Source organism: Salvelinus sp. IW2-2015, linkage group LG15 (genome assembly GCF_002910315.2).
Source record: "Salvelinus sp. IW2-2015 linkage group LG15, ASM291031v2, whole genome shotgun sequence".
NCBI lineage: Eukaryota > Metazoa > Chordata > Actinopteri > Salmoniformes > Salmonidae > Salvelinus > Salvelinus sp. IW2-2015.
This window is the reverse complement of record NC_036855.1, coordinates 61053468-61078452: the sequence shown is the minus strand read 5'-3', so window position 1 is coordinate 61078452 and position 24985 is coordinate 61053468. Positions and strand designations below refer to the sequence as shown.

Sequence of the window (24985 nt, the reverse complement as noted above, 5' to 3'; positions counted from 1 at the left end):
ACTATTGAATAACACATTGGAATTGTGGTAGTATCCAAAAACTGTTATTTTATATTTGAGATTCTTCTAAAGTAACCACCCTTTGCCTTGATGACAGCTTTGCCACACTCTTGGTCATTCTCTCAACCAGTCTTCATGAGGTAGTCACCTTGGAACTGCGTTTCACATTAACAGTGCGTCCCTTCTGTAACAGTTAATTTGTGAATTTCTTTCATCTTAATGCGTCTTGAGCCAATCAGTTGTGGTTGGTGGAGGGGCATGCGGTACGGGAGGGGTATCAGAGAATCGCACCCTATTTTAGGTATAATATTACCATAGTCCATATCTGGATAGGCAAGCAACAGCTCAAATAAGCAATAGAGAATAGACAGTCAATCATTACTTTTAAGCACATTGAAGAGTCAGTAATTCTGGCAGAAATCTTCAAGAACTTTGAAGTTTCTTCAAGATGCAGTACGCATTAAAACAATGCAGATCAGCCTATGAGAAACTGGCTCTCATGAGACCTCCACAGGAAAGGAAGACCCAGGAGTTACTCTGCTTGACAGAGATAAGTTCATTTAGTTAACTGCACTCTTCAGATGGCAGCCCAAATAAAAGATGCCTTCACGCAGTTGCATAGCTTTAACACAGAACGAAATCTCGCATCAAACGGTGTTCAGAAGGAGATTTCGGCGTGAATCTAGCGACTTCATGGTCGCAATTTCTCTTTTTTTGTTTTTTCTTTTTTTTTTTTTGTTTTTTATGCCAAAGAACCACTACTTAGGACACCAATCAGAAGAAGAGACTTGCTTGGCCAAAGGAACACGAGACAATGGGATTATTAGCCAGTTGGAAATCTGTCCTTGGTCTTGGTGAGTCCAAATGTAAGATGTCTTTGGTTCCAACCCGCAGAGTAGGTGAATGGATGATCTCCGCATGTGGTTCCACCGTGAGCATGAGGAGGGTTGTGCCTGAGTGTGGGCCTTTGCTTATTGGTGCTCTTCGGTCAAGAGCGGATGCTGATGTTAGTCCTATCCTCCATTCATGGTGTTTCTCTAAGGCAGATATTATAACAGGGAGAAGCAGTGTCTCGTCCCTGACAGTCACGATTAACTGGCAGGCTACGCTGATTCCGTCCATTTTGTGTTTGTTCTCACATTGAGGCTGCTGGGGTTGTTGTTTTCACAGCAGAGGCCGAGGTGACCCATGACACAACCTACCGGCTGTGTAATGAGGATCTATTCTCCTTTGCTATTTCAACGACTCGCGATTACTGCTTGGCCGTGTCTCTTCTTGTTCATATTGACCTTGTGCGAGCTCAGATACAATATCACCCAATACTCTAAACCGCACTTGAGATGGTTTGGAATGAGTTGGACCGCAGGAGTGAGAAACACAGCCACCCTCCGACTAACCTAGGTGCGGGCTGAGCACTATATCTGATTCTCACAGGCAACTCATACGTGCGCGCTGTTCCCTTCACGACTGATGGGAAGAGAAAGACCATCCCGGTCTGTCTACGACTGGCTATGCGCTGAGAATGCCAATGAGTTGGGTGCAGAGGGAGGACATTTTCTGTCCCTTCGGACAGTCAATCATTACTTTAAGACATGAAGGTCAGTAATTCTGGCAAATTTCAAGAACTTTGAAAGTTTCTTCAAGTGCAGTCGCAAAAACAATCAAGCGCTATGATGAAACTGGCTCTCATGAGGACCCCACAGGAAAGGAAGACCCAGAGTTACCTCTGCTGCAGAGGATAAGTTCATTAGAGTTAACTGCACCTCAGATAGCAGCCCAAATAAATGCTTCACAGAGTTCAAGTAACAGACACATCTCTACATCAACTGTTCAGAGGAGATTGCGTGAATCAGGACTTCATGGTCGAATTTCTGCAAAGAAACCACTACTTAAGGACACCAATAAGAAGAAGAGACTTGCTTGGGCAAAGGAACACGAGCAATGGATATTAGACCAGTGGAAATCTGTCCTTTGGTCTGGTGAGTCCAAATGTAAGATTTTTGGTTCCAACCGCAGAGTAGGTGAATGGATGATCTCCGCATATGTGGTTCCCACCGTGAAGCATGGAGGAGGAGTTGTGATGGTGTGGGCGTGCTTTGCTGGTCACACCGTCTGTGATTTATTTAGAATTCAAGGCACACTTAACCAGCATGTCTGCGACAGCATTCTGCAGCAATACGCCATCCCATTTGGTTTTCACTTAGTGGGACTATGATTTGTTTTTCAACAGAGCAATGACCCAACACACCTCCAGGCTGTGTAAGAGCTATTTGACCAAGAAGGATAATGATGGAGTTCTTCATCAGATGACCTGGCCTCTACAATCACCCAACCTCAACCCAATTGAGATGGTTTGGAATGAGTTGGACCGCAGAGTGAAGAAAAAGCAGCCAACTCAGCATATGTGGGAACTATATGTTCTCAGCATATGTGGGAATTCCTTCAAGACTGTTGGAAAAGCATTCCAGGTGCAGCTGGTTGAGAGAATGCCAAGAGTGTGCAAAGCTGTCATCAAGGCAAAGGGTGGCTACTTTTTTAAATATATATTTTGATTTGTTTAAAACTTTTTTGGTTACTACATGATTCCATATGTGTTATTTCATAGTTTTGGATTGTATGTCTTCACTTTTGTTCTACAATGTTAGAAAGATAGTGAAAATAAGAGAAAAACCCTTGAATGATAGGTGTGTCCAAAACTTTTCACCGTTACTGTGTACAGTAATATTAGATATTGTGGGTCTGTAACTGTTGGGGGGCTTCCTGTGATGTGGTTTTGTATGCGATGACCTGCTCTAATACAGTGAGTTTAGCTAGCATGTCTAAATGATAGGTGGTTCATGTTTAGCTACCCTGCTCAATTCACAGTTATTTTCTGATGCTAACAGACGAATCACAAATCTACAGTCGTCAACATACTGTTAGTCCAGCACATCTAATTTGCTTCCTTTTGTCTATCATCAGGTACTTACATGTATTGTATTTTGTACTATTTTTGTCATTGTTATGATGTTTGATTACAAAATGCCCAGTCTGATATACAATATATATGCAAGTGAGTAAACACCAATCAACTGGGACCGCTGGCTGGGAATTTCTTTAAGAACACAACTCAAGAGAGTTATGAAGTATGATCACTATCTGTTAGACACACACACACACACACACACACACACACACACAGACACACACACACACACACACACACACACACACACACACACACACACACACACACACACACACACACACACACACACACACACACACAGCACACACACACACACACACACACACACACACACACACAGACATACAGTACATACGTACCAATGGAGGCTGCTGAGGGGAGGACGGCTCATAATAATGGCTGGAATAGAGTCAATGGAATGGTATCAAAAGATGTGGTTTCCATGTGGTTGATACCATTCCATTGACTCCATTCCAGCCATTACTATTAGCCATGCTCCCCTCAGCAGCCTCCACTGATACATATGCAGTTCACACAGTACCGACAAGGTGGTGTGTGTTTGTGCTCTGCATTATCTATACTGATTTAAGGGCACCTCTACCTACACCAATACAATTATATCACAAATTATAAAACTATCCCAGGACCAGCCTAGGGGCCATTAGGAYTCAAGAACACAGTACCTTTGCCTTCTGTGATGTCGCTGATCATGAGATGGTTTGGTCGTCCTGAAAATTCTGCTGTGCGTGTCACCAGTGCCTCACGAACCGCCTCAAGGCCATTCAGAACCACGACAGGCCGTGATCCGATGTACAGACTGAACACGTTACCATAGCGCCTCTTCAGCTGAAAACAGAGAGGTAGAGAGAGGGAGAGAGAGTTCCCAAGCTGAACAGTAAGTTGTGTGACAAGTCAGACACATCTGAAGATGAAACTAAACCATAGCAACTACTGACAGTTCCAGTGGAGGACAGCACATAATAATGGCTGGAACGGAGCAAATGGAATGATGAATTTGATACCATACCACCTATTCTGCTCCAGCCATTACCACGAGCCCGTCCTCCCCAACTAAGGTGCCACCAACCTCTTGTGAAAAGTTATTGTATTGTATCATTGACACTCCTCACTATCTGGGTTAAATTAATATGGATGAACAAACTTCTGTAACAAAACAAATCAATAACCTTTTTGAGGGTTGTCAATGAAGGATACTGTATCTCTAAACACATCGTAGTGAACTAAGTGGACTTTGTTTCAAAAGCAGAGACACTGTTGATTTAGGCCTGATAAAACCTTTGGAACTTGACCTATTTTGGATCAAACACAGTTTAGTGGCTGTTGCTGGTCTGACATTAATCACAATAGCATTTTATTTAGTATCTAAGATGCTTTAGTTGAAAGACTTCTAAAAACATTATGTTGTTTGTAAGGACGCTACAAAACCATATATCCTGCACACAGTTTCGGCAACTTCAAGCAAAACCAAATTACTGGTAACTATTCAACATACAGTATATGACACAAACAACATACAGTGACAACACTGACAACATACAGTTTATGACACAAAAATAAACCCAGTGTAAACCAAATTTTTCCAGGTTTGTGGATTTTTTGTAAAGTTCTCTTACCCTTTCCAGGTCTTTGAGGGGGTTGACAGGGTCCAGCTGTAGCAGATTGCCAAGGATGGGCAGGGGACGGGGTCCTGGGGGGAAGTTTTTAGGTCTGCGGACCCTGATGAAGAAGAACAGAAGGAAGAAAAATAGCAACAACACCACCGAACCTATCATGGTGACTGGGCTGCAAGAAATGTGTTCTTCATCATTTAAAGATACCAACCACACCCCCCAGGGATATTTTCTGACTCTTAGACGCCACCCACACACATTAGACTGCTTTGAACACTAGCAGTCAGACAGTGTTTATGAGGGATATTTGCTTACTCTGAGTTTACAGCCTATTTAGCCTATTAGGGGATTACAAACCTGTGATTGAACACAGTGTTCACCACTAATAATTGCACTCAAATGGAGTTCATTCAACTTTTTGATGAGGGTTGTTCACGATTTAAAGAGAAGCCACCTACACACACACACATTTTCTGTTTATGCTGCCATTCCATTTTATGATGTATTATAATTTTTCTAATATTATCATAATATTTATATTTTAATATGCATTATTATATGACCTAGATCAGGCCAAAAACCACAGCACTTTAAACAAAGTTATAGTTGGATTTTTCTTTAGTATCTATACCAGTTTGAAGGGAAGCAATTGAAGACTGGGTGCCCAAACCTGACTCCTGTTCAACTCACTAAAGGGAGGAATCTGTAACATGCAGTAACACAGATAGGACAGCAGTCTGCGCCATTACTTGACTGGCCAGCATCCATTTGAAGTCTTCAGCCAGCACTCAGAACAGCTCACAATAATCGATAATATTTCAACCGGACTGTAAACTATTCAATACAGGAGAGAAATAAAATGTCGAGCAACCAGTGTCGCGCGCATGAACTAATGGAAGGACATCCGTCTATCCACTGATGCGTTTTGATAAATCTCGCTAATTTTTCAGAATAAAAGCTTGAAACTATGTCTAAAGACTGTTCACACCCTGAGGAAGCCATTGGAAAAGGAATCTGGTTGATATCCCTTTAAATGGACYAAAYGCAGYCAATGGAACAGTGATTTTTCAAAWTAAGAGTCACWTCCGGMTTGGATTTCCTCAGGTTTTCGCCTGCAAAYTCAGTTCTGTTATACTCACAGACAATATTTTGACAGTTTTGGAAACTTTAGAGTGTTTTCWAWKCTACTCTGTCAATTATATGCATATTCTAGCATCTGGACCTGAGAAATAGGCAGCTTACATTGGGAATGTTATTTTTCCAAACATAAAAATTCTGCCCCCTAGCTTCAAGAGGTTAACTGATGACATATTTTAAATAAAAAACATAAATATATGTCAGGTACTTCAATAAAATAATTTCCGCATCAGTCATACCATTAGATATGAGTTCAGGCAATGTTTTTATATGGATTGGGCTATGCTTTAAAACTGTTAAAAACACTTCATATGGGCAAATAGGTTTTTAAATTGTCACAAAAATTACTATCAGTCAACATGAAGTATGTGTCTGTGACATTTGCGATCTAAGAGACAGATATGACTAACGTAAACGTTTAAGTTCTAGTAAGTAGATCATATTGACTTCATAGAGGCTAGGCGATATGTAGCATTTTTATTAAATATATGGACACTTTTATTAACAATAGCCTATAGGCTACAACTGTTGAGACTGCAGTTGGTATTAAATTAAACTAAAAAGAACCACAAACAAGTAGAGAGGAGATCCGATCAGGGAGAGTTGAGTTTGAGTGTAACCATTTCTCCAGCTCAACCTATTTGTGGAGCCAATTGAGTAGTGTGCAGGGTGACTCTTATCTTTCATACCCACGCTACATCGTGTTTAGCAGGGGGCCAACTATACTTTGGTTTCATTTCTTCAATTGTGAAACTCCTCAGCTGCTTCAGTTACACTGCTTCAACAAAGCTCAAATGTCGGTTTATCACCTTCAGTCAGATAGCCCTAAAGAATGTGGCAAGCAGTCACAACTCTAAGAATTGAAAATAAAAAAGAACCAGAAACAAGTAGAGATGGGTTCCGATCAGGGAAAGTTGAGTTACGTTTGAGTTCAACCATTTCTCCAGCTCAACCTACTTGTAGAGCGGACTGGACAGCATGCTGTGACTCTTATCTTTCATACAAATCAAATTAAATGTTATTTGTCACATGCGCCGAATACAACAGGTGTAGACTTTACTGCGAAACTCTTAATTACGAGCCCTTTCCCAACAATGCAGAGTTGAAAAGGAAGAAACATTTGCTAAATAAAAATAGTTAATAGGGTCGCAATAAAATAACAATAACGAGGCTAAATACTGTGCAAGGAGTACCGGTACCGATTCAATGTGCAGGGGTACGAGGTAGTTGAGGTAATTTATGTATTATGTACATGTGGGTAGGGCTTAAAGTGACTAGACAATCAGGACAGATAATAAACAGAGTCGCAGCAGGGTATGTGAAGTGTGAAAGAGTGTCTGTGTGAGCATGTGTGTGGAGTCAATATGCATGTGTGTGTGTGTTGGAATGTCAGTGTAGTATGTGTGTGGGTAGTCTGAGTGTGCAGTCAGTGAAAGATAGTCAGTGCAAAAAACAGGGGGGTCAATGTAAATAATCTGGGTAGCCATTTGATTAACTGTTCAGCAGTCTCATGGCTTGGGGGTAGAAGCTTTTCAGGAGCCTTTTGGTCTCAGACTTTGTGATCCGGGTACTGCTTGCCATGCGGTAGCAGAGAGAACAGTCTATGACTGGGTGGCTGGAGTCTTTGACAATTTTTAGGGCCCTCTGACACTGCCTGGTATAGAGGTCCTGGATGGCAGGGAGCTCGGCCCCAGTGATGTACTGGGCCATATACACTACCCTCTGTACCACCACTACGTCATGATTGACAGGCGGCCAAAATCACTTGTTTAATTTCTTCAATTGTGAAACTGCTCCGCCACTTTAGTTACAGCCAAGCTCAAATGCTTCTGCCAAGCTCAAATGCTTGTCTGTCACCTTCAGTCAGATAGCCCTAAAGAATTTAGGGAGCAGTCACTTACAACTCTGAGAATTGAGGGGGTCATGAATTAATTGAAAGATTGAACTCCAACAGTGGTGGGAAAACTACCCAATTGTCATTCTTGAGTAAAAGTAAAGATACCTTAATAGAAAATGACTCAAGTAAAAGTGAATGACCCAACCCAGTAAAATACTACTTAAGTAAGACTAAAAGTATTTCATTTTAAATATACTTAAGTATCAAAAGTAAAAATCATTTAAAATTGCTTATATTAAGGAAACCAGAAGGCACAATATTCTTGGTTTTATTTTTTTTACAAATAGCCAGGGGCACACTACAACACAGACATCAAGTTTAGTGAGTCCGCCAGATCAGAGGCAGTAGGGATGACCAGGATGTTCTCTTGATAAGTACGTGAATTTGACAATTTTTCTGTCCTGCTAACCACTCACAATGTAACGAGTACTTTTGGGTGTCAGGGAAAATGTATGGACCAAAAGTACATTATTTTCTTTAAGAATGTAGTCAAGTAAAAGTTGTCAAAAAAAACGACTTAAATTGTACTATAAATCCTTTTACACCACTGTAAAACTCCAAAGTTGTATCCTTGACTCAATCCAAATTGCCTCAGCCTGTTTGAAAGCTACTGACCACTTAACAGCCACATACAGCAATTCCAACCACATAACATAATATTATGCTCCTCATGGTGCCAACTAAGTAGACAAAAGTGTGTCTGTTGTGTGATTCAATAAAAGAAAGACAAAATTCCAAAAAGTTTTCATATATTCTTTTTCATTCATACCGGTAATCAGGAGTGACTGCCCATTCTTAAAATGAATATCCTCTGAGCCTCATTTAGCATATAGAAACATATAGGCAGGTTTACTCAGTAGATTTGTGGCTACATGCTGAGTTTGTTTGCACATAGGATAACAAAGACGGGTGTGTGAGTGTCAATCTGCAACTTATACATTGCAGAATTGAAAGAGATAAGGGATATACTAATTGTAACCCCCTATAATATAGAAAAATTAACACATTTATGTATAGAACCAATATATCACCTGTAGAATAGTTTAGCATCTCTATTTAAATTTCTCTCACAATAATTTCGCTTATTTGCTGCCGTCCCATGTCACAGACACTGACAAACAGATAGGCCGGGGTGAAAAAAATTCCCAGGGCCGATTTCTGGTTCCAGTTCGCCCCGATGTGATCTTGTGAATTTACTCATCAGAACATGAACAGGTTACAAACAGAAATATGCAATACAACCAAACTATACAGCAGATTTTACACTGAACTTGAAAAATATTCACTTCTGAACTTCCTGAACATATCATCATAGTTGAATCTGGATTCGGAGGTAAAAAAACAGAGACAAAAAAAAATGTATGTACCGTACTGTTCKTTGACAGTGTCAGTTCACTAGAAAAACACACCAAAATAAAGAGCATTTTACAATAGAACTCAGTGTTGAGACTTGTGAAAATTACAACAACAAAAATGTGCTCCACATGCACACATAGACTTTGAGCGAGAAACAGACAAGATATAAAATGCACCAGCAAATGAAGAGAACTGTAAGCCTCATCAATAGTATCAATAGATTAGGACTGGTAAAGGCTTTTAATGGATTTACATGTTGTCAGTATATTGTGGCTGGTCTTGTGTGCCTGACTCATAGGAGAGACTAGGTTGCAGCAGGTGAGGGAGCTGATCTTCTCTTCCCGCTGTGACTCTAGCACCACTATGTGGGCAATGGAGTAGCTGCACTCCTCACATGCACAGCTCATTGACCATAGACAAACAATGAAGCTCCTCACAGCACCTATCCCTCCCTACCCCTAGTCACCATGTAGAAAGGATCAAATAGGTCTGCAATATGGCAATAGCTCTACCTTACCCTCTAAAAGACTAGATGGAATTGTCTTATTGCTTACTATCCAACAGTTTCAGATGTACATAAGTGCCTAGGTGTCGTAGATGATTTTGCCCTGAGCATCCCATTCATTTCCTATCCTTCCCTCAACCCAAGCCATCTTTACTCACTCCAAATGGAGCACAACTCAACTTTCAAAACACATCCACTGCCACTTCAGCAGCACAGATCAAAAAATATATTCCATGACATCATTAAAGCTTATAAGCCAGTAGGGGATGGCTGCTCTCCCTGTTCAGACATCAACGAAGGGGACATGACAAAAATAAAGAGCATGAAAATTATCAAAAACTGTTTGTTTATCAATTCAGCTTATATTACAAGACTCCAAAAATAGACCACTTCATCGGTTTGTTAGTACTCAAAGAATTGTTTAAAAACTGTTCTTGGCTTTCTTTCTTTTTTTTTTTAAAGGTCTCTTCATGTGAGCCTTCTGGCAAGGTTCATAGGTCAAAGGTTGAGAACGGGGATGTCAAAGAGGTRGCAGAGGCCCTCGCTCTCATCCAGGTTATAGATGTAGTCATGGTCACCCGGGGGGGGAGAGAGGCGGAGGAGTGGAGAAAACACTGATAGAGGGAGAGGGATATAAACATATAACTGGAATCATCAAGTCAAAGTAATGGGGTTTATAACACAATCCGTTTTAGACTCTTACCTTCTGAAGCCATAAGTTCCTCTAGTAGATCTGCACTCACCATCTCTACACACACACAAAGAGGTGAGAGAGTGTTTGCTATACACAGTCACAATTTATCATTAACTTAATTTCCTGAAATACAACGCAAGGGTCTGTTTGGATACATTTAAATCAYGTTTAAGACACAATACACATGCACACACACAGAGTCACACACAGTACCTTTAGCAGAGTCAAACATGTCAGAAAAGTATTTGGGGAAATCCAGCACTGAAAAACACAAGGCACAATATAGACACCATACAAGTACATTAGAGGTTGTTTTTATAAGGTAGAGCCAATTTACACACTGTTTTCCTGTGTACGTTCATTAAACAACCAAAAATAAAAACAGCTTGCGCACACACACATTCCTATAGCAAGCAGGCTTTATACATCGTTTGTTACCACACAGATGCTTCCTGTGTTACAGAGCATTGGGCATAGCCAGGGTTTTAATGTAAAAAAAAAACACCCACTGTGGTCAGAAGTGTGTGCTTACTAAAACAGAAAAACAATGTACGTACAGTACCAGTCAAAAGTTTGGACACACCTACTCATTAATTATATATATTTTTACTATTTTCTACATTGTAGACTAGTGAAGACATAAACTATGAAATGACACATATGAATKATGTAGTAACCAAAAAAGTTAAATCAAAATATATTTTTGATTCTTCAAAGTAGCCACCCTTTGCCTTGATGACAGCATTGCACAGTCTTGGCATTCTCTCAACCAGATTCACCTGGAATGCTTTCCCAACAGTCTTGAAGGAGTTGCCACATATGCTGAGAACTTGTTGACTGCTTTTTCTTCACTCTGCGGTCCAACTCATCCCAAAACAGGTCATCTGAAGCAGCACTCCATCACTCTCCTTCTTGGTCAAATAGCCCTTACACAGCCTGGAGGTGTGTTGGGTCATTTCCCTGTTGAAAAACAAATCAAAAGTCCCACGAAGCGAAAACCAGATGGGATGGCGTATCGCTGCAGAATCCTGTAGCCATGCTGGTTAAGTTTGGCTTGAATTCTAAATAAATCACAGACAATGTCACCAGCGAAGCACCCCCACACCATCACACAACTTCCTCCATGCTTCGGGAACCACACATGCAGAGATCATCCGTTCATCTACTCTGCGTCTCATCAAGACACGGCTGCAGGAACCAAAAAATCTCACATTTGGACTCACCAGACCAAAGGAACGATTTCCACAGGTCTCATGTCCACTGCTCGTGTTTCTTTGCCCAAGTAAGTTTCTTCTTATTGGTGTCCTTAAGTAGTGGTTTCTTTGCAGCAATTCGACCATGAAGGCCTGATTCACAGTCTCCTCTGAACAGTTGATGTAGAGATGTGTCTGTTACTTGAACTCTGAAGCATTTATTTGGGACGAAATCTGAGGTTAACTCTAATGACCTTATCTTTTATTTAACTAAGCAATTTAGTTAAGAACAAATTCTTATTTACAATGACGGCCTACACCGGCCACACCCGGACGACGCTGGGCCAATTGTGCGCCGCCTTATGGGACTCCCAATCACGGCCGGTTGTGATACAGCCTGGATTCGAACCAGGGTGTCTGTAGAGACGCCTCTAGCACTGAGATGCAGTGCTTTAGACCACTGCGCCACTCGGAAGCCCATCTTGCAGCAGAGGTAACTATGGYTCTTCCGTTCCTGTGGCGGTCCTCATGAGAGCCAGTTTCATCATAGCGCTTGATGGTTTTGGCGACTGCACTTGAATAAACGMTCAAAGTTCTTGACATTTTCCAGATTGACTGACCTTCATGTCTTAAAGTAATGATGGACTGTCATTTCTCTTTGCTTATTTGAGCTGTTCTTGCTATAACATGGACTTGGTATTTTACCAAATAGGGCTATCTTCTGTATACCACCCCTACCATGTCACAACACAACTGATTGGCTCAAACGCATTAAGGAAAGAAATTCCACAAATTTACTTTTAACAAGGCACACCTGTTAATTGAAACACATTCCAGGTGACTGCCTCATGAAGCTGGTTGAGAGAATGCCAAGTGTGTGCAAAGCTGTCAAGGCAAAGCGTGGCTCCTTTGAAGAATCTCAAATATATTTTGATTTGTTTAACAGTTTTTTGGTGATTACATGATTCCATGTGTTATTTCATAGTTTTGATGTCTTCACTAGAAAATAGTAAAAATAAAGAAAAACCCTTGAATGAAGAGGTGTGTCCAAATTTTGACTGGTACTTTACGTGTGTGTGTGTAAGAGAGAGACCATTGGAATGCTAGCCCAGTGCCAAGGTTTATCTGCCTCCATCACATTGCTGCTTATGATTGGGCGGTCAACCTTTGTCCTATCGTGATTAAGTACACATAAAACATTGTAATGTACGATGGTATCACACCATATTGGCCAACCCCACAATTGTTTTGTTTTTTACGGTTCAAAAAAATTATTTAAATAAAAGACTGCTAAAAAAGAACCACTAGCGAGAGGATTCATGACAAAATATATCTTGGAGCCTACTCTTTTTTTGTAGTGTATTCCTCTCGGTTGGAGCTGTGGCACGAAAGAGGTGTGTGCCGCTATTAGGTTTGGGCGACATGGCCTAAAAATCATCTCTCGATTCTTTCAAACCTATGGGCGATTCACAATATATATCTTGATTTAAAAAAATATATATGTTTTCACTAAATAAGGTTTTTGTACAATTAAAGAGCAAATACAGTGCATTTCAACCAGTCAGCAATAATCAAATGGATTCAGGTCTTGTGAAATTATACCAAGGCTAAAAATACACCTTCCACAACCATAAAACCCCATATTAACTTAAGCTAAATAATTTAACCTGCTTTTTTGCAATAATCACTGATCTGGCTTTCAAGTCAGTCTATGAAAATTGCCTTTTTGTTAAAGATTTTACCAGAACCATGCATAATGTACATTCACTAATAATGACTAACTTCTTGTAGCAAGCATTAAAGAACATTTACACAGGTCTCAAACAAATTAGACAGCTAGCAGAATAATCCTTGACTAAAATGCTGCTAGCTGTACGTGGTACCACAATGCGTGCGTGACGAACTGAACATTAATTTTCCAGAACCAATGTTCATTGATACTCCTGTTTTAGTAGTGTCCGCTCTGCGAGCAACTTGAGTTGAGACATAAAAAGGGAATCGTTAGAAAGGTTAACTTCCTCTATTACAGTAAAATAATGTCTCAATGTGTTTCAGTGTCCATATGACCCATTCTGTTGGACCAAAATTCAAATAACGAGTTGAAACCTGTTTGTCAGAGGAAGAAGTGATCTCTCATCTTTGTTATTCTGAGTGGCAGGGGGAGGGGCTTGGTGTGTATGTGTAAATAGAGAGGAAGAGGAAGAGTGAGAGGTTTGACAAATGTTTCCCAAACGTTTCTCCCGCAAAAATCTGTCCAAAATAAGCCCAATGCGTTTCTATTAGAGGTTGACCGATTAAATCGGAATGGCCGATTAATTAGGGCCGATTTCAAGTTTTCATAACAATCGGAAATCTGCATTTTTGGACACCGATTTGGACAAAAACATTTTTTTTTTTTTACACCTTTATTTAACTAGGCAAGTCAGTTAAGAACACATTCTTATTTTCAATGACGGCCTAGGAACGGTGGGTTAACTGCCTTGTTCAGGGCAGCTCGGGGATTCAATCTTGCAACCTTACGGTTAACTAGTCCAACGCTCTAACCACCTGCCTTACTTTGCACTCCACGAGGAGCCTGCCTGTTACGCGAATGCAGTAAGAAGCCAAGGTATGTTGCTAGCTTGCATTAAACTTATCTTATAAAAAACAATCAATCAATCATAATCACTAGTTAACTACACATGGTTGATGATATTACTAGTTTATCTAGCGTGTCCTGCGTTGCATATAATCGATGCGCATTCGCGAAAAAGGACTGTCGTTGCTCCAACGTGTATCTAACCATAAACATCAATGCCTTTCTTAAAATCAATACACAGAAGTATATATTTTTAAACCTGCATATTTAGCTAAAAGAAATCCAGGTTAGAAGGCAATATTAACCAGGTGAAATTGTGTCACTTCTCTTGCGTTCCTTGCACGCAGAGTCAGGGTATATGCAACAGTTTGGGCCGCCTGGCTCGTTGCAAACTAATTTGCCAGAATTTTACGTAATTATGACATAACATTGAAGGTTGTGCAATGTAACAGGAATATTTAGACTTATGGATGCCACCCGTTAAATAAAATACGTAACAGTTCCGTATTTCACTGAAAGAATAAATGTTTTGTTTTCGAGATGATAGTTTCCGGATTCGACCATATTAATGACCTAAGGCTCGTATTTCTGTGTGTTATTATGTTATAATTAAGTCTATGATTTGATAGAGCAGTCTGACTGAGCGGTGGTAGGCAGCAGCAGGCTCGTAAGCATTCATTCAAACAGCACTTTCGTGTGTTTTGCCAGCAGCTATGCTGTTTATGACTTCAAGCCTATCAACTCCCGAGATTAGGCTGGTGTAACCGATGTGAAATGGCTAGCTAGTTAGCGGGGTGCGCGCTAATAGCGTTTCAAACGTCACTCGCTCTGAGACTTGGAGTAGTTGTTCCCCTTGCTCTGCATGGGTAACGCTGCTTCGAGGGTGGCTGTCGTCAATGTGTTCCTGGTTCGAGCCCAGGTAGGAGCGAGGAGAGGGACGGAAGCTATACTGTTACACTGGCAATACTAAAGCGCCTATAAGAACATCCAATAGTCAAAGGTTAATGAAATACAAATGGTAGAGAGAGAAATAGTCCTATAATTCCTATAATAAATACAACCTAAAACTTCTTACCTGGGAATATTGAAGACTCATGTTAAAAGGAACCACCAGCTTTCATATGTTCTCATGTTCTGAGCAAGGAACTTAAACGTTAGCTTCCTTATATGGCACATATTGCACTTTTACTTTCTTCTCCAACACTTTGTTTTTGCATTATTTAAACCAAATTGAACATGTTTCATTATTTATTTGAGGCTAAATTGATTTTATTGATGTATTATATTAAGTTAAAATAAGTGTTCATTCAGTATTGTTGTAATTGTTATTATTACAAATACATAAACATAAAAAAAAAAAAAAAAGAAATCGGCCAATTAATCGGCATCGGCTTTTATTGGTCCTCCAATAAATCGGTATCGGCGTTGAAAAATCATAATCGGTCGACCTCTAGTTTCTATGGGCTTATTTTAGACGTAAGCTTGTCGCCTGCCTTCCCACCTTTGGGACAACGACTCCCATTGTTAGGGCAGAGACATGAGCATCTTGTTTGTTTGTATGTATGTATGCATGCATGCATGCATGCATGCATGCATGCATGTACACAGGACAGAAGGAGCAGGGACCAAAAAGACACTTGCACATAAACACTCATAAAAAAATTATTCCGCAATACAGGCATTTGGAATATCGCGCAAAAACATACATTTTAATTTATCTGATTAATTTTATAAATCGCCCAGCCCTAGTCTGTGTGCCGAAGTGCAAGTGACAGTCAAGGATCCTCGCTGGCTGTGCGTCATGTGATGGGTTGTAAATGATCAAGGGCCCAGCTGCAGAGCATGCAACTCCGCTGTCCCCATAACTGGATAATTATTAAATGACTCACATGTTTTGCCTAATCTTCCTCCCTTATTAGGCCTAGGTTTCTTTCTATATGTTGTATAGATAGATTGTAGACTACATTGCTAATTATAGGCTATGGAAATTGGCCTACTCTACATATCATTTATTTCATAAGCTTTGCACAGCTGTAAGTTCTTTTGACTTCTCATTACATTTTTCCATCTTGATATTGTTTCCTCAATTTGACTTGTTGTTGCCTGCAACATTTGTTATTTAAAATAAACCTGTGATAGAGAATCGCCTATAGACTGCATTTGAAAGCTGCAACTTTACGACGTTAAACACTTCATTAGAATAGCCTATTTGGTAAATAGTATTTCTAATTTTAACTTCATGCTTTTGATAGGCTATTTTAATTAGTGGTATTTTGCTTTTAGCCGTTTGGTTCGCAACGGAAAGAGGGAGGAGGGTTGCATGCATTATTTTATAATAGACTAAGCATTGTCCAACTGTAAGGTTTGTTCAAACTACTCGTTCGATTTTTCTATCTTGTTATTGTTTGTTCGACCTCTTTCATTATTACCCTAGGCCTATCAAGTTTTAAGGTTATTCAAAAACAACCTAAAACTTAGAGATAAATTATCTAATGGCATTCTAAGCTAATTGTTTGATCATGAAGTAGCACGGCAGGAGGAGAAAGCCAGCATGCTTAAAAACTTAAGTCATATTCATATCAAATGAAGAGAAGAGACAACATTTGACTTTTAAAATAATTAGACACCAGAGTGTCCTCTATGAAAAATAAAATAGGCTTTGGCTTTATACAGCATCTTTCACATCACAATGTCATCACCATCGACGCTGGCTGTCAATAATCTTCGATATCCGATACTATCGTAATATCGCCCAACCCTATTGCTGCTACCACACAACATGCACACACACAGATAAATTGAATTCTAACTCACAGTCAGATGAATCGGATTTGATTGGTTCAAAGACAGTAAAGTTGTTGTCCAACGAAGTAGAAGACTGGAGGGACCAGGTGTCCAATGATGGTGGTTGCGGAGCAGGTTTTTCAGTGCTGGAGGTGTCTGGTAGGTAGAGGTAGAGAGAGGTAGAAAGAGAGAGAGAGAGAGAGGTAGAGAGAGAGAGAGAGAGAGAGAGAGAGATGGACACAGAGGTAGACATGGGACAATTCAATGATATTGTATTGAGAGTTTAGCAGACAAAACATTTTCATAGACCATGAGAGATATAACAGTGAGGTCACCTGATGGCTTAGCTGCTGTATGTGCTTTAGGCTTGCCAGTGGCCAGACTCCGGGTGGTCTTGACAAATGTGTGAGTGGATGTGTCTGCAGAGGCTGCAGCAGACTTGGCGTTCTGCAGCATTTCCTCAGGAGGCGGGACTGGCAGCACCACAGGTGTTGAGTTAACTGGGTCCTTGTTGATGAGCAGAACATCAATGGGCCCAGCAGCGCTCATCAGATGGATCTGATACTTCCTCGGACCGTTTTGAACCTAAAAGTGGAGACAAACACACACACTTACTTTTCACCCTGAGAAGACTGACAGACTGACTAGGGGGAGGAGGTGGCAGAAACAAATCGAACTTACAGCTTCAGGTATGGGCACCTCCAGCTGCGTACCAGAGGGAGCACGCACCGCCAAYAGGGTATCACCTTTGAAGCAGCTGCAGATGTCCTCATGATTAACATAGGCCAGAGTTGGTCAGAGTTAAGGTCAGACACACAGCTTAACAGAGTATTATAACATTATTAATGCTGGCAAGTGTATCCTCTGCTATTGTACAGACAATACGGCACTGCAGCTCTTTTTCTATACGTTTCTACTGGTGTGGACTGTGGACTGACATGGATACCTACGTACGGTTAGGTTGGGGTAACAATTTAGATGTTGGTGTAGGTATGAGTATGTGAGTACATAGTAAGGATATGGACTATTGTGTGTGTCCTCGGTCACATTCTTGATGCTTTGTTGGACCCACACCCTCTGCTGGTCCAGCTCACTTTCCCTCATATCCAGATCTTCAAGCTCCGACTTCAGGTCAACCAGCCTGTCACCAATCTCCCTTGTGTTACAGCCTGGCCCAACTCCCCTTAGACAGATAGTGCAATGAAATGTAAGCCCATACTGTGTGCATTCCTACAAACATACAAGTGCGCGAACATACACACACACTCACTCACTTCCACTGAATACTGTTCTTTGACTTTTTCTCGATGAGGCCGATGCCCTCCAGTACATTGGTGATGTCATAGATGCGCCTCTTCTGTCTGACGGCCAGGGTGTCTGCTGCCTACAAGAGCAGGAAAAACAACATTACTCACAACACAACTGTCAAAGGTCACCCTCTCTGATCAGAAGCAAAATAACTTAATGAATGATTTTAAAATGCAAGCACCCAAATGTCCCTACCAAGGCTATTTTCCTTAGGGGGATGCATATCCAGTGTGGGGTTAATAACAAATCACAAAGGTAAGAGCCTGTGAGACAGGGGCCTGTCAACCAATCACTGGATGGGTCATAGCCCTGGTAGCCAATAATAGGAGAGGTCACAACCCTATGAGCCTATCAGAGGGGGGACTAAACAATGCGGACAATAATGACAGACCGTGACACAGCTACCCACTGAGCGATGAGACACGGATTGTCTCTTTTGCACACACACTCTTTCTGTGTTTTACCCTCTTTTATTCCTTGAACTCCTTACTGACAGTAACCTAGATAACGTAACAGTTTTACAATTAGTTTTATATTAGAGTTTAAGCTTCTATTTTATTTTAGAGTATAAATCATCACGATCACAGTGCATGTGTAATTGCCGGTTTTTGGCAGATAAAAAAATGAAAATCAGATAAAATTGTTGCTGGTCAAATTGACAGAGAAAAAACAATCCCATTACAAATAATACTTTTTATTCATTGATTGGAAATATCAGTTGATGAAAATACATTTGACTGTCATGCTTATCGGTTTATAAGCTAAAGCTGCAATATGTAACTTTTGGAACAGACCAAATTCACATAGAAATGTAAGTTACAGATCTGTCATTATCAAAGGCAAGTTTAAGAAGCTGTAAATATGTTCTATGTGTGCTATTTCTATGCTTCCTGTTCTTAAGTTTCATTTTTGCGTATTTTACACCAGCTTCAAACAGCTGAAAATAATATAATTTTGATTATGGAAAACATATATCATAGCGGTTTAGATGGTAGAATGATTCTCCACCAGATACTTGCTTGTTTTGTAACATAAATTGAAATAAGGCAAACAATTAGAATTTTTGCAAACAGGAATTGGGGGGGGGGGTGATTTCTGCATAGTGCAGCTTCAATGTACAAAATGTTGTGTAATTAAATTGGGAAGTGTGTATTTTCGTTAGTCGTCATGTATCTTATTTATTACACGTTTTTTACGGAATACCACTTGTCAGAACAGCGCTAGACCTGCTGCTGCAGAGCCACAGCTCGTTGCTTCTGGAGTGCCATTGCGCAACAATTCTAAATGCAATCGCATGTTAAAAACTGTTTTAATGGTTATGATTAAAAATAGCTACTATTGCTTTATTTCTCAACTGATAATTGAAGTATGCCATGCATTCGCCATTTATTGAGATACTTCGGGATTTTGCCAATGAGGCCCTTTATCTACTTCCCCTGAGTCTGATGAACTCGTGGATACCATTTTAATGTCCCTGCTTGCAGTTTGAAGGAAGTTGATAACTAGTGCTAGCACATTTGCTAACTAGCGTTACCATAAACACTGGAAGTATATTGTGTCTGCTAGCACATAGACTTCCAGTCATTGCGCTAACACTAGTTAACGTTAGCATTGGCTCGCAACACTACTTCCAACTTCCTTCACACTGGACACAGAAAAAAGTTATCCACGAGTTCATCTGACCATGGGGATGTAGATAATGGGTCTCATTGTCAAAATCACGAAGTATCCCTTTAAGCATTACACTGTTAGTCTACACCTATTTGACGTTAATTAAAATCTTCCCGGACACATTTTTCTAACGGAAACCCTGGTGTGCATTTCATATTCCACATGCATCTCCTCGGAGTATGTTGCACATCTGTTACAACACAATCCAGCAACCAAACCAGGCAGTGCTTAGACGTATATATGTTAGAAGATTGGGGACTGGGGATACAAAAAAATAAACAAACCATAGCTAACAATTCTTACAGTCAAGACAGTCAAAAGGGATGCAGCCCATCACTCACTACTTTGAGATCGAGCACCCCGTCCTTCGCTTCCTGCAGCAAAGTAACGAACTTCGTGGTAAGAAGTCCGAGGCTCCTCTCGTGTCTCTGAGACTGTGGAGCATCGGAACCTTCCAGCTCGGTTCGGCTAAGCTCCAGCTCCATAACCAGTCTGAATCGGTTGGATGATATAGTGAATGGAAGGTTTCACTAAATGCTGTAAAGCACCGGGCCTATGCCCTCGACCGTCCTACTCCAGTGCAACCGCGGGGATAGTTGCAACCCTGGGAAGGCTGTGCCGACACCGGGTCAGTGGTCGGTCCAGTTCGTCTCCCCGTGAGCCAGAACACAGTAAGCAGCCACCAAGCAATGTGGTCCTGTGCTCGAGCCGTTGGAGGCGGGCTGAAAGCTGGGATGGTTTCAAGCGTAGGGAGCGTCTGTAAAGTGAGGACACCACGGGAAAGTGAAACGAAAAATACATAACTAACTTACTCACTGAACCATAACCTGCTGTGTGCATTGCATACGGAGACGAAGCTACAGTAGAGTAGCTAGCTATATCTCTTAGAGTTCCTACTCCAATTTGATTTAGCAGTAAATGCAAGCCGTTTTCGATTAGACCTCCGCCACTGGATTGGCTTGGCAACTTTGGCCAACCACCCATAGTTACGTTAGCTAGCTACAGTAACGTTAGTTAGCACAACAAGGTCGCTAACTAAGTAATGTACATTAGATACAAGTACATTAGGTACATGCATATAACTAAAACAACGATGGCTAGTGGCTTACTGGCTCTCGTTAACTAAACGTTAGGTGGCACGATAACTAGCTAGCCAGCTAGTTAACTCACCCGATTATCAGCAGAGTAGCTAACGGTTAGCTAYCTACAGTACAGTAAGTTACCTAGCTATCTCCTGTCACGAGCGTCCTGTTGAATGGTCGGATGTACTTACCAATGAGTTCGTGAGTTGTCCTCAAAGCAACATTCCAACACTGGAATGCTATTCAAGTTGAGTTTGTTTCATCGATATATTATTGTAAGCAAGCTATCACTCAGGGCATTTACTTAACTAATATTCGAAAGGCAGTTTAAAAACTCCCTCCAACTACATCTTTCATCCAACAGAACCAATGCATTTTTCTTCCTATTAACTAATGTCTCGRGTACAGCGAACTTGACACCGAACGAAGCATGGAGCGGCGCATCAGATTTTCATCTTAGCCAATGAAATAACGTTAGTGCTAGGGAGCGTCACACATAATAGAGTGTCATGATACTGTGCAAAATAAAACGATATTGTAATGTTCACTGAGTGTACAAAACATGAAGGACACCTGCTCTTTCCGTGACATAGACTGACRAGGTGAATCCAGGGGAACGCTATGATCACCTTTTTGATGTTACTTGTTGAATTCACTTCAATCGGTGTTGAGCCTGGAGAAAATTGAGACATGGATTGTGTATGTGTGCCATTCGAAGGGTGAATGGGCAAGACAAAAGATTTAAGTGCCTTTGAACAGGTTATGGTAGTAGGTGTCAGGCACACCGGTTTGTGTCAAAAACTGCAACCCTGCTGGGTTTTTCACGCTCAACAGTTTCCGTGTGTATCAAGAATTGTCCACCACCCAAAAAACACATACAGCCAACTTGACACAACTGTGAGAAGCATTGGCTTCAACATGGGCCAGCTTCCTTGTGGAACACTTTTGACACCTGGCAGAGTCCATGCCCCGACGGGGGGAGTTTTGTACACTCAGCATATATTGACCCAGTGTCTTGAATCAAATATGGTATAAGAATGTCTTTCAGAACTATGTCAAGATGACATTCACATTTTTGGAACAATGTAGAGAATGAACAATAAACCATACACCCACAGACAAGTTTAAAAGCAGAAATAATTTTGACAAGTCAAGGACTCTTTTCCACAACGTTGCAAAGCCCCTACCCTCTATGAGTCACTCATGTGTAAGGAGATTATCCTGAAAACATGTCACTTCGATACAGATATAACTTTTCCGTAACAGGTTAGGAGAATTAGGTTAAGGTTAGGAAAAAGGGTTCGGGTTAGCAAAAATGCTCTCCTAACATTCTACAAAAAGWCACTTGTACTGAAGTGCCGTGTTTTTAGAGAGTGGAAGGGGAAGGGAAGGGGAAGGGGAAGGGCCAAGAGTGGGCATCTCCCTTCCAAAATGACAGCCTGACCTATTTCTGTCTACCGTGGTTATGAACCCACAAAGAAGCCTTCCCAGGCGGCCCAGCCCAGACAGAGAAGACTGGAGTGGGACAGCCAATTGGGGTAGCATCCCCCTCACCCCAATTCAGCAAGGAGGCCAAAATGTGGAAATGCTTCAAGATGCAGGGGCAGCACAATAAAATACAATAGTACTATTTAGTTCCGTTTAATATATGCCAATTAACAGATTATTTTTATCCAGAGCGACATGTATGACAGAGCGCATAATTATTATTATTTTTTGTATGTGATCTTTGTGGGAATTGAACCCACGTTGTTCACATAATATAAACCAGTTATGGTCAGAGTATTGGATCAAGCCAAGGTCAAAATTATTTAAACCCTGGTCTGAGGCTAACATTGGAGAGACAACCCCTGATGCATTGGTTGTGTGGAAACGGGTGCATTGGGGGTCAGGGACAGCCGTATGCTATGAATGCACAATGAACAACATGAAAGCCCAGGCCGCTGTGCTGTCCCTGCACTGTTGGGGCAGGGGCATTGTTTGACAGACAAAAGGCTAACGGTGCCCAGGACACCCCACAGTACATTTGGCCCCCATGGGACAGAGGATGAGAGACTAYGGGGGAACAAGGGTATCTGGAGAGTACACCCAACCAGATGCCCCCCCWTCTCCTTCCAAAACCAAAACTAGAATTTCCCACCTCACATCCCCATCCTAAAGAGACAACAGCACAATGAGAGGGCCTCTTCCTCACAATAAAATAAGAATGCGCCGGAATATAAAGAAGGAGAGAAATTTGAGAGCGAGTATGAGGGAGGGGGTTAAAGGACTGAATGTGATTTCTATGATCTTGTAGAGGCTGATGGTGGGTGACTAATATTCCAAGACAGAAGAACACAACACACCAATTGTCATACTAAATATGTCATACCCTTTCCCCAAATCTGTTTAGGTTTTTCCCAAATTGAGTTTCTCTGTTTTATTTTTCCTGGTTTCAGATTCAGTTATTTACTCTCAAACTTCCAATTATTTATAGAGAAACATCAACATTGAATGTTCTGAGTCCATGTCAATGCATCAATCAAATCAAAAGGAAAAGAAAGAAAGTAACAAATTTAGATTTTTTTGTGTAGATTCCTTTAATTTCTTGTTACAAAAGGAATAAGCTACTAGCGAACATTGTGACAACCAAACCCATTCTGTGTGACATTCAACCCTGAAAATAACTCCATGTTTGAATAAGGAGGATAAAAACGGTCCCCATTTCAACCCAAGACCTCAGTCTTTCTATTAATGTTGAAAAGATTATTGTAAGAGATATTGGTGCTTGAAAATACACACAAGAGTAAAAAGCGTGGCAACCGCAACCCCGGTCCCGGTCTCCCCTACAGCCTATACTGACTTGTGTTTGAACAAAACTTTTTGAGTGGAATAGTTTCCCAAGCGACAAATTGTGATAACTGTGCAAGGAGGTGAATCAGGGTGGCACTTTACCAGACTATCAAGTAGGTCCCGACATTAATACAGAATTCAACAATGTTCAAAATGTGTTGAATTTAGAAGATTAATTAAATGAATTGAACTTTTTAGAAAATCTATTGATCTACACAAGTTTTTCACAAGATATGAAAATAATGCATCAGTGATTGGTATTTCTTGTAACTTTTTGAAGAAGCAACAGCATGGGAATGCCTGTCTGTGTGGTGCGCTTGTAACCGATGTGAAATGGCTAGCTAGTTAGCGGTGGTGCGCGCTAATAGCCTTTCAATCGGTGACGTCACTTGCTCTGAGACCTTGAAGTAGTGGTTCCCCTTGCTCTGCAAGGGCCGCGGGCTTTGTGGAGCGATGGGTAACGATGCTTTCATGGGTGACTGTTGTTGATGTGTGCAGAGGGTCCCTGGTTTGCGCCCGGGGCGAGGGGACGTACTAAAGTTATACTGTTACACGCTCTTGTCCATCACTTTGTTTAGCCAGTTTGCCCGACCTTATTCATGGTTTCCTCATGCATAAAGGTGGTGGAATTATAAGGGAAATAAGTCAAGGTTAGGCTTATCTGTAGACACCCCGGTCCGCCACACCTTAATTTCTTAGATCTCCACCTTGAAAGAAAAGCGGGGTGAATAGCATGCTATTTTCATGTTTAAGTTCAAGGTCAGAATATGCATAGAGAGAAAAGTGCATACAAATAAATAACATTCAATTTATGGATTAACTCAGGTCAGAATCAGGCCTTAGGTGTGCAATTTTAAGCAATAGCCTATCCCATGCAGTCTTAGAAATAGCCTTTTTTTGATCGAACAATATTCCTAACAAAATTCAGCATTTTATTAATTGAGAACAACATTTTGAGTAAATTTGTGTGTGAATGCGTGTSTTTGCACATGCATTTTTGRGTGTGTAGGTGTGTGACAGGAAAAATATGTGTGTGAGAGAGAGAGAGGCAATGAAGGGAGCTCTTTATAGCACAAGCCCAGAATGGAGCTTGGGATTTATTGTATACTGGCAATGGCAATGCCCATGAATAATGTAGTTATCATGGGTTAGATTGTGACAACCAACCCCCCAAATAGTTATAATGGAGTTGATAGTGACAACGAACGCCAAATTCAATGTGACAACCATCCCTAACTGAGCAAAAATGCTAACTATGATGCTAGTTACCACATTCATTATTTTAAAGAATTCACACATTTGAATCTTAAAATTATTATAAAGCAACCTCTAGATTGGGAGTAATAAGC

General features: G+C 40.9%; 2 protein-coding genes across 6 annotated transcripts in view; both read right to left on the bottom strand.

Annotated features, from left to right (window-relative positions):
- LOC111974499 (vitamin D(3) 25-hydroxylase) overlaps nucleotides 1-4835 on the bottom strand; it is a 19708-nt gene extending 14873 nt beyond the window's left edge. Inside the window, exons 1-2 of one of the 3 annotated variants that reach the window (XR_011481083.1) lie at nucleotides 4603-4835; nucleotides 3652-3814 (exon numbers count right to left, since the gene is read on the bottom strand). Coding sequence is in view for 2 of the 3 variants with exons in the window: in XM_024002222.2 (XP_023857990.1) it covers nucleotides 3652-3814; nucleotides 4603-4761 (322 nt within the window). In the remaining variant the exon portion in view is untranslated. Of the gene's footprint in view, nucleotides 1-3651; nucleotides 3815-4155; nucleotides 4220-4602 lie in introns of those variants that run through there. The other 2 variants (XM_024002222.2, XM_024002219.2) reach the window with 2 other exon arrangements.
- A 4988-nt stretch (nucleotides 4836-9823) lies between these two features.
- On the bottom strand, nucleotides 9824-21228 carry LOC111974332 (transcription factor E2F4). Of its 3 annotated transcripts, XM_070447314.1 has the most exons (10): nucleotides 20996-21228; nucleotides 20064-20479; nucleotides 18018-18127; nucleotides 17766-17926; nucleotides 17425-17534; nucleotides 17079-17328; nucleotides 16774-16899; nucleotides 10402-10449; nucleotides 10198-10242; nucleotides 9824-10108 (listed from the first exon to the last, which is right to left on the bottom strand). In XM_070447314.1, exons 2-10 carry the CDS (start codon nucleotides 20205-20207, stop codon nucleotides 9993-9995), a joined length of 1110 nt encoding a protein of 369 aa, XP_070303415.1. In that variant the 5' UTR covers nucleotides 20208-20479; nucleotides 20996-21228; the 3' UTR covers nucleotides 9824-9992. The 3 variants fall into 3 exon arrangements, with proteins under 3 accessions (XP_070303415.1, XP_070303416.1, XP_070303417.1); XM_070447315.1 differs by lacking the exon at nucleotides 20996-21228 and having other exon boundaries at nucleotides 18014-18127; nucleotides 20064-20153; XM_070447316.1 differs by lacking the exon at nucleotides 20996-21228 and having other exon boundaries at nucleotides 18014-18127; nucleotides 20026-20113.
- Nucleotides 21229-24985: the final 3757 nt, after the last annotated feature.